General features: G+C 34.8%; 1 protein-coding gene across 1 annotated transcript; it reads right to left on the reverse strand.

Annotated features, from left to right (window-relative positions):
- Window positions 1-9,666: 9,666 nt before the first annotated feature.
- Window positions 9,667-10,111, reverse strand: LOC120185232 (secreted RxLR effector protein 161-like). The gene is made up of 2 exons (XM_039189515.1): window positions 10,053-10,111; window positions 9,667-9,988 (listed from the first exon to the last, which is right to left on the reverse strand). The coding sequence occupies exons 1-2, from the start codon at window positions 10,109-10,111 to the stop codon at window positions 9,667-9,669; spliced, it is 381 nt and encodes a 126-aa protein (XP_039045446.1).
- Between the last annotated feature and the right edge of the window lie 776 nt (window positions 10,112-10,887).

Raw genomic sequence — 10,887 nt, forward strand, 5'->3', positions numbered from 1 at the left:
TCGACCGACCATCTCACAAAACACGTTTCCAAGACTTAATTTCTTCTTAAGGGGTCGGAGATCCTTCAACACAGTAACACAATAGTATAATTCTTTTTCCCGTTAACAAACACAAGTAAACACAAATTTGGTTGTTTTCGACTATGCTAGATAGATTTGGATACATGGTGTTAGATAACAGTATTTTTTCGACTATGCTCACTCTTCTAAAACATTATGGATTTTTTTGCATGATGTTCATGTATAGGAAGAGTGAGCATTGCTGGTAATTATACTTTTGTCACAGAAAGACTCGAATTTGGATGAGTGGGTTATACAAGTATGTATAGGACTCTTAGGGGAAAATAGAGAATTCGAGTAACAAGAATGCTTGTAGGCTTTCAATCTCTTTACTTTGACACATTGCACCAACTTAAATTCATTCCAAAACAATATGAAATCATACCTCTAACATTCAGAAGCAAACATAAGATGGGGTTTAAATTCAAATTTGACAAAAGACGGCTCTGATAAGTAAAATGATTGGAGTTTGTGATTTGAATTTCGTTTGATATTGACTGAAAAATTAATCGTACAACTGGTTTGGTAAAATTGAAATAAAAAATGAAGATCTTTAGTAGATGTGGATGGGGATGGGTATTTGATCCAAACTCAATGGGTATTGACCTAATCCAACCTAGGTCGGGTTTTTGTTTTTGAAAATTCGGGTACATATTGAGTTGAGTCAAGTTTTGTGAAGGATAGGTGGAACCATATTCGAATTTTTGATGAAAAATATCCAACCAGACCCGAGAATAACAATATAATTGATCTTTAAATATTTGAGATAATTGCTATAATACCTCTCTCTATATATTTTTTCATCTAAGTCCCTATTTTATCTAATAAAAAATATTTTTTTGTATATATTTATGTTGAGTTTGGTCATATTACATGTGAGATTTTATCCTAAAAATTGGATAGGATTTCAGGTCAAGTGACACTTCCTCAAAATTCAGGTTTAGTGAAAAATGGAGGTGTTATACTAGAGTCGAGTTTGAATGTACCAAAAATATTGCCTAAACCTACTCATAACCATCCTTAGATGTTGAGGCTCTCAGCCCAAATTTTGTTCATTAGTTTTTAACTGAAAATATAAATATGTATCGAAGAAAACTCTCTGTATCTTTTCTTTTCCATCAGTTAATTAACCCTATATATATAATTAAAATTAATATTTATCAATCAAAACTTAAAAGCAAAAGAAAAAACCTTAAGACCATAAACCTATTATGATTTTTGATATTATATTAAAATTCGTCTCATGTGTCTGTATGTTTAGTTATTTAGAGTTTTTCACATAAATCTATATAATTTTATATTTTTATCTTTTATAATTTCATTATATTGTAATAAAATACATAGCATAACTACAGTTATTCAAACCCTTGATAGAAAGGAGAAAAGTCTCCTGTTTTGTGGGGGATTTCACATCAAATTCAAAGCAAGAATGATCGATGTCCAGTTGGGGCGTATTGTTCCTAGCTACGGTATATGTGTTAATGTTTTCAACCTTGTATGAGTTTTTAACATTTTAACTCTGGAGGATCCAACATGTGAGGATAAAGTGATAATGACATTTTTCTTACAGTATATCAGCCTTCATGTTCATGTCTTTTTGTGTTTCAAAGCTACAACTTTGCCCCGTGAACCTTAATTGTCCTAACAATAATACGTCACACATCACAACAGAGAGAGAGAGAGTTTGGCCTTTTGTCTAGGGGACCCTTTCTGACTTGAAAACATCACTTGTCCGTCTTCTAGGGTGACACCCCATCATCATCTTCATCATCATTTATAATATGAGATAGATGAGATAATGGTATTTGTAAATTATTTGAATTTGACTTAAAAAAATCATATTCGATTCTATAATAAACGAGTCGAGTTCAAACTATTGATTGGGCTGAATTAGAGCACCATATGTAATATTCAGCTCAAGCGATTCAGGAGAGCTTAATAAACACTTTACGAATACATATTTTAAATATTTTGTATGATTGAATTGCATAAAAACTCTTATTTTATTGGCAAAAGACACTTAATTAAAGTTCAAACTTATTCAGAATCAAGAAATTGAATTTAAATAAAAAATTAATAATTGAGCTACTTCGATTATATCTCAAGTTGAGCTCGAGCTTATATATTGATGTTACATTAATGAGCTCAAGTGCAAGTAAATTTGAGTATTGAGTTGAGCTCGAGTTTGCCACTATTCAAACTCAACTTGACTCAATTACACCCCTAATTCCAATAAGTCCTTAATTATTTATAGACTGCTCGAGTTTGCCACTATTCAAACTCAACTTGACTCAATTACACCCCTAATTCCAATAAGTCCTTAATTATTTATAGACTGTTGAGATAACCAGGAAGATAACAATGAGTAAAACAAACATAATCGAAAACATAAATACTAAGATTTTTGTGAAAAACCTAAAAAATCACAAACAAAACAGTTATAATGTTGAAATTACAAGGATTTACATCTATAAGGTCTCACACATTCTAAGATTTTGTCTTGCAATAATCATAATTGTTATTATCTACTTATATGGCTAATAACTTCTGAACAAATAATATATTGTGATCACCTCAGACTATTAAAAAATAAGATTAATAACTTGATGAAAAAGAAATATAATATTACAAGGGATACTTTTTTTAATAAGAATTCTTACCTTCACTCAAAAACTAATAAAAAAAATATAGTCATGTACGAGTTAGATGTGTGATAAGATCATAAAAGAAGTATAATGACGAGAGCTTCGCACCTAATTGAAATAAGTGGTGGGCTTCAATTCGGTAACCTTTGCATCTACCATAAATCTGAATTAAAATAGATTTTAGATCATAAACTCTTAACATACACAAACAACATTATTGAATTCAACTCATCATTCAATTTAGAAAGTTATATTAAAAATTTTGAGATACATGATTATAAAATTTCAAAAGATATGAAATTAGATCATTAATAAAAAAAACTTAAATTCTATGAAAATTAAAAATTTATAAGAGTAAGAGTGCATCTGGTATCCCTTGATCTATTGCAGGCCAACTTATTCTACCTTTTATGTACGTCGATTGTTCATGTTAACTATGGGGATGTGCATTCACATATATCTGTGTACATGCATATGAATCTATGATGATTGATGACAGCTATATTAAAGATGTTATATATAATAATAATGTTTGTTTGAGGGCTATTTTGGGTGTTTGAGTGCCGATATTTGCCATTGTAAGCATCAATGTTGACAAATGTATATAGCTGTCTACAGATATTGAGAAGCTTTGTGTGCAATCATGCTTTGCCTTTCTCCACAATATATTAATAATCCAATCCTCATATTTTATGTTTTATGCCCATAAATCATGCATGTTAATATTCGAGTACATTCGTAATATCTAATTATTTAAATTTACATAAAAAAAATCAACCATTAAATATAAAATAATTAAAACCTGTACAATCACACTAGTGTGAGAGAAGATTAATATCAAGTGTTTTGTCATTCTATTTATAGTTTAATTGATTAATATTAAAATTCATATAAATGTGTTGATGTAATATGTATGTATCTCAATATTGGATAAACAAATCAATTAACTGATATGCATTGGAAGTGATAGACTAGAGAACTAAGTCTAGAGAAAAAGAACGGTAATGTCACGAGACAGTTTTCCAAATTGAGTACTATTAACATGATTATTCGAATTGTCTGATTGGACAAGAAATCAACTCATATATCACCATGCTATATGCTTCGCAGGCTCACATTATTTAATTTATTATGGTTTACAGATCATCTTCAAAAATTCTCCAATTATATATTCCATATACTATGTTGTTGATAAATCGGGCAAAGTAAACGAAAGAACACAAGAATTTTAAAGAGGTTCGGCAATGTGTTTACGTCCTCGGTGCCTAGGTGGCGCTAGATAATTTTTATTCAATGATAATAGGTTTAGGTTACATCTCTATTTATAATAGAAAACCCTGTCCTCTTTACCAGTATATTTATGAGACATACCTTACAAATCTCCACCTTGGCGAATATCCTTCCCCTTAGAAACATTCAATGTGGGTTGGGTTACCTTACTTCTTTAACAACTTGAAACATTCAACAAGTCCAAGCAATGCTTGAACTTGTCTATTGTAACTGGCTTGGTGAACATATCAGCGGCATTCTCATCAGTTTGTACCTTCTGAAACAAAATCTCTCCAGATGCAACCAACTCTCTGATCTTGTGAAAACGTACATCAATGTGCTTAGTTCTAACACGATATACCTGATTCTTAGCTAAGTGAATAGACTTTGATTGTCGCAGAGCAGCTGAACTCCACCTTGCTGAACACCCAACTCCTTCACTAAACCAGTGAGCCATAAAGCTTCTTTTGCAGCTTCAGTCGCTGCAATGTACTCAGCTTCAGTTGTAGATAGTGCCACAACAGATTGAACAGTAGACTTCCAACAAATAGGTCCTACACCAAGAGTAAAAACATACCCTGTCGTAGATTTTCTATTATCCAAGTCACCTGCATAGTCTGAATCCACATATCCTACAACCAAAGGATTATCTCGTTGACTACCAAAAAAATTCCATGTCCCACAGTACCCTTTAAGTACCGAAAGATCCACTTGAGTGCTTCCCAATGTTGCTTACCAGGTTTAGACATGTACTTACAAACTTGACTAACAACATGAGCTAAATCAGGACGAGTACATACCATTGCATACATCAAGCAGCCAACAGCATTAGAATACGGAACCTTTGTCATATCTTCAGCTTCCTTATCTGTCTTAGGGCACTGTTCTGATGAGAGCTTAAAGTGGTTCGCCAATGGAGTGCTAACTGGTTTTGCGCTGCTCATCGCAAACCTTTCTAGCATTTTTTAACATAACCCCGTTGAGATAGCCACAGTTTCCTTGAGTCTCTGTCCCTACAAATTTCCATTCCAAGAATTTTCTTTGCAGCACCTAAATCTTTCATATCAAATTCCTGACTCAATAAAGTTTTCAAACCGATAACATCATCCATGTTCTTCGCGGCAATCAACATATCATCAACATACAGTAATAGAAAAATAAAAAACCATCATCAAGGCTCTTAACATAGACACAACAATCATACTCATATCGGTTGTAGCCAATCTTGATCATATAGGAGTCAAACCGTTTATACCACTGTCTCGGAGACTGTTTCAACCCGTACAAAGATTTCTTTAATCTGCAAACTAAATGCTCGTTTCCAGGTTGAGTGAAACCTCCAGGTTGCCGCATGTAGATCTGCTCCTCTAAATCACCATGCAAAAAAGCAGTTTTAACATCCATCTGCTCTAAATACAAATCCCAACTGGCCACTAATGCAAGTACTGCTCGGATTGAAGTGTGTCTGACCACAGGAGAAAAGATTTCATCATAATCAACTCCTTTCTGCTGTGAAAAACCCTTTGCTACCAAACGAGCCTTGAACTTCTCCCCCTCTTTTTCTGTTACGGCTGGTTTCTTCTTATACACCCATTTGCAACCAATCGGCTTTTTACCCTCAGGAAGGGGAACCAACTCCCATGTACGATTGTGATTCAAAGACTCCATCTCCTCAACCATGGCTGCCATCCACTTGTCATTTTCCTGACTAGTAACAGCATCATGAAAAGTAACCGGATCATCACTGCTAACAATAAGTGCAAAAGAGACCAAGTCTTCAAAACCCAATCTACTCGGAGGCTTTATATTCGTCCGTCTCACCCTTTCTCTGGCGAGACTATAATCCTGAAAATCATCCGTAGTGGAACCACCAGAAGTCGGTTGAGACGTTTCTGGTTTTTCAACTGGAAACTGCTCGAAATCCACCACTGTCGTGTCTTTCTTCTGTTGCAACATAGATTGTTCATCAAAAACAACATCTCTACTGATCACAATTTTCTTCGCAACTGGATCCCAGAACTTGAATCCTTTGACACCTTTCTTGTAACCCAGAAAAATGCACTCCTTCGATTTTGCATCAAGTTTGGATCTCTCATCAGCAGGTACATGCACATAAGCAGGACAACCAAAAATTCGTATGTTATCAAAACTAACATCATGACCAGTCCATACCTCTTCTGCAACTTTCCCATCCAATGATGCCCTTGGCGATCTGTTGATAAGATAACACGCCATGTTAACAGCCTCGGCCCAGAAGTGTTTGGGAAGCCCCGCATTCAACCGTAAACATCTGTCTCTTTCATTCAACGACCTGTTCATCCGTTCCGCAACACCATTCTGTTGCGGTGTCTTGCGCACTGTAAAATGTCTCTTAATCCCGTGCTCCTTATAGAAGTGTAAGAACTGTGAATCTGTGTACTCCGTACCATTGTCTGACCGCAAACACTTGATTTTTCATCCTGTTTGGTTTTCTACCTCTCTTTTCCACAGCTTGAACTTCTCAAAAACTTCAGATTTCTGTTTCAAAAAATATACCCAAACTTTCCGTGAAAAAATCATCAATAAAAGTAACATAATACCTAGATCCACCCAAAGACGATGTCGTGGAAGGCTCCCATACATCAGAATGCACATAATCAAGAATCCCTTGAGTTGTGTGCTTCGCAGTCTTGAAACAGACTTTAGTCTGTTTACCAAGAACACAATACTTGCAAAAATTGAGCTTACAGCTTTTGACACCATGCAACAGATTTCTTTTGTGTAATTCTGTCATACCACGTTCACTAAGATGAGCAAGACGGATATGCCACAGTTTTGTAGTATCATCACAGGATTCAACAGAATGAACTCCACCTGCAACGGTACTCCCTAACAATCTATAAATATTTCCTGCAGTCATCTTTCCTTTCATCACAATCAAAGCACCTTTAACAATCCGAATGGTTTCCCTATCCTCATCAGCCTTAGGAATAAAACCATTCTTGTGCAAAGTGCCCAAAGAAATCAAATTCTTCTTCAAATCTGGGATATGTCGAACACCACTCAACGTTCAAACAGAGCCATCATACATCTTAATTCTGACATCACCAATACCAACAATATTGCAACATCGATCATCACCCAAATAAACAGAACCAGAATTAACCGACCTGTATGTCGAAAATCATTCCCTATTTGGCGTGATGTGATAAGAACATCCAGAATCAAGAATCCACGCATCCGTCAATTGAGTCGTTGAAATAGAAAGCATATCACCCTCACTACAATCAGAATTGTCATCCTCGACCACGTTCACAGACTTGGATGAAACATCACGCTTCTCATCAGTCTGCTTTTTCAACTTCGGACAGTCTCCTTCATATCCCGCCTCCTTGCACCTTTAACAGTGAATTGTCTTCTTATCCCTAGATTTGGATCTGGAATTCCTCTTGCCAGACCCTGCCTTCTCTGGCTTCCTTCCACGGTTTCGATTACCCTTGACATATAAGCTATCGGCTTAAGAGTTTTCCCCTGCATTCTGCTTCCGCTGGTTGTGAGCCAACAAGGCTACAGTAATATCCTCAACGTTGATAGTCTCTTTCCCATATGTAAGAGTAGTCACCATGTGTTCGTAAGAGGAGGCAACGAACACAACAAAATCATCGCTCTGTCTTCATCCTCAATTTTTACATCAACCCGAGCCAAATCAAAAACGATTTGATTGAAGACATTCACGTGTTGCGCCAAATCATGATCGTCCTGCATCTTAGCCCATACAGCCGATGCTTTAGATACAGTTTTGTCGTTAAGGATTTGGACATAAACTGACTTTCCAACTTCCTCCAAATTTTGTCTGGAGATGATAGATGCATGACGTGATACATAACCTCGTCCGCCAAATCATAATCGTATGGTTCCTGCCGCTCGTTGTTGCAATTCTTCCCAATCTTCCTCCTCCATCGACACCAGCTTTGTAGGTCGCAAAGCCTTCAGGTTCCCCTGCTGCTCCAACAGATCCTTCACCCTCGTTTGCCATAATCGAAGTTACCCAGACCATCGAATTTCGTAACTTCGAATTTTGCTCCTGACATCTGATACCAATTGTTGATAAATCGGGCAAAGTAAAGGAAAGAACACAAGAATTTTAACGAGGTTCGGCAATGTGCTTACGTCCTCGGTGCCTAGGCGGCGCTAGAAAATTTGTATTCAATGATAATAGGTTTAGGTTACATCTCTATTTATAATAGAAAACCCTGGTACATAATCACCGCTCCATCCCCTGTCCTCTTTACCGGTATATTTATGAGCCATACCTTACATATGTGTTGATTAATTTTGATTTTGTTGTGATAATCAGGAAGTAAACAATACAAAAATTAAAAAAAAATAGAAATAGTAAGATTTACTTAAAAAAATTCTAAGTAGAAGATAGAAATTTAGTATAATGTCAAAATTGCAAGAAGTTGTAATTTTAAGATCTCATACAGATTCATATATTTTAACTTACAATTACTCTAATTCTTGTTATCTATTTATAAGTCTAATAAAATTCCTACTTTAACAAGATAAATATACTCTTGTACATTTGCATAAAAATAAATTGAGATACGCGGTTTTAAATTCAATCGAACTTGTAATTTTAAGATATAAATTGAACTAAAATTTAATTAAAAATAAAGTTTAGTATTTGAAATATATATTAAAAACGATATATTTTCCAACATCGTCCCCGATGGTATAGTTGATCATATGATAAGTACCAAGTCACCCTCACTAGCTGACGATAAACTTGAAGGAAGTGTTGTCAAAATTTTCAAACACCAAAGCTGTCCAATTATCAACCACTTGCTGTCGTACCAAATGTTTTTGGAATTTGTTTCAAACTAAGAAAATTTTATTTATTTTTCAATAATAACAACTGATAATTCAAAATTATAATGTATGTAAAGAAAAAATTATAAAAAACTGTCACAAAAAGTACATACATAAAATAAAAATATTAAACCTAAAGATGCAAAAAAAATGAAATATTCCATTGAGAATGACATCCAAAATAAAAAAACACTCAGTAACCTTCATGAAACTCTCTGTCTCTGTCGAACGAGACACTTTACGAAATGATAAAGGAGTGGTGAGGGAACCAAACAATTTGACATATTGTTTCGTCGCACAATTCTGATTATATCGACAAACAACCTGTTGAACACCCCACATGCCAATAAATGCTCAAAACAATAAGAGGAAGAAATAATTAATCAAATGGAAAAACACTTGATTTATTTGGTGTGTGTTAGAAAGCTAGCATGAAGCTTTCTCATATAGGCAAGTAAATACTTAACCTTCACAACAATTAAAGCTTTAAACTTACAAACATTAATAAAATTATAACATAAATAAATAAATGCAAATATGTTGGCGTTGATATTTCAACACTCCCCCTTAACATAACTTTCATGTCGAGCTAAAGACAGAAGCTTTCGAGTTTGTTTCCACCCAAACCTTTCATGAACAAGTCTACCACTTGGTTTTCTGTCTTCATATGTTCAAGTTTAATTTCTTCTTGAAAGACATTTTCTCTAACAAAGTGGTAGTGAACTTCCACATGTTTGGTTCTTGCATGAAAAATTGGATTTTCACCTAAACGTATGGCTAATAAGCTGTCACAATACAAAATGACTGGAAACTCCACTTACTGATGCAAGTCTTGCAACAATTACAAAATCCAAGTACTCTCTTGAGCTACCATTGTCGCTGCACGATACTTTGTTTCATTAGTTGACAGAGACATTATAGGTTGTCGTTTGCTACACCGGGAAATTGCTCCAGATCCAAGTAAAAACACATACCCTGTAGTTGAGCGTCTGGTATCAAGGTCACATGCATAGTCAGCATCATAATAGCCAACTAGCTTGTAATCTTCACCTTTTTTGTACTGAATACCTTGGCCAATCGTACTTTTCACGTATCTCAAAATTCGTAAAACTGCTTCAAGTGAGATTTCTTTGGATTTTGCATGTAGCAACTCACAATGCCAACTGCAAAAGAAATATCTAGTCTTGTTACAGTCAAACAGATAAGACTACTAACTAACTGTGGTACATTGTAGCATCCTCTAAATCTTTCCCTTCATTAGAACAAATATTGGCGTTTGGTTCCATCGCATAGAAATTGGCTTGCAATGAGCATTCCAAACTTTTTCAACAGATCATTGGAATACTTTCTTTGATGGAGAAAAATTCCTTCCTCGATGTGTTCAATCTCCAAACCAAGGAAATGTCTAAGTTGACCAAGTTATTTTATTTGAAATCGAACTGATAAATTCTCCCTAATTTGAAGATTTTCTTCCTTATAATCTCTATTGATGATTAAATCATCCATATATACTAGCACAATAGCTAGTTTTCCTTCAGATGTTTCCACAAGCATACTTAGATATGAATGAGCCATAATAGCCATTATAAGTTAGAAATTATCTATCTTCCCATACGAAGCTCTGAGTGCTTGCTTTAATCCATAAAGCGCATTTCGAACTTTACAAACATAATTAAGATGACCTTGACTTCGAAAACCCATTGATTGGTCTATGTAAATCTCACGATCGAGCTCCCCATGTAAGAATTTATTCTTCACATCCATTTGCCGGAGATTTCAATTTTTACTAGTTGTTAGTGCTAGTAAGACTCAAAATATTGTAAGCTTTGCCACTGGACTAAACATTTCATCATAGTATAGTCCATATTGTTGAGAGAATCCTTGAGCTATCAATCAAGCTTTATGTTTTTCAATCGATCCATCTATGTGCTTTATCTTGTAGACCTATTTACAAGAAATAGGCTTCACATCTCTTGACTAGGGTACGAGCTTCCAAGTCTGATTTCAATCAAGTGCAACAATTTCATCTTTTATTTCTTCAATCCATTCTACCTTCTAAGAA

The sequence above is a fragment of the Hibiscus syriacus genome, unplaced genomic scaffold (assembly GCF_006381635.1).
Source record: "Hibiscus syriacus cultivar Baekdansim isolate YM2019G1 unplaced genomic scaffold, ASM638163v2 tig00113072_pilon, whole genome shotgun sequence".
Lineage (NCBI taxonomy): Eukaryota > Viridiplantae > Streptophyta > Magnoliopsida > Malvales > Malvaceae > Hibiscus > Hibiscus syriacus.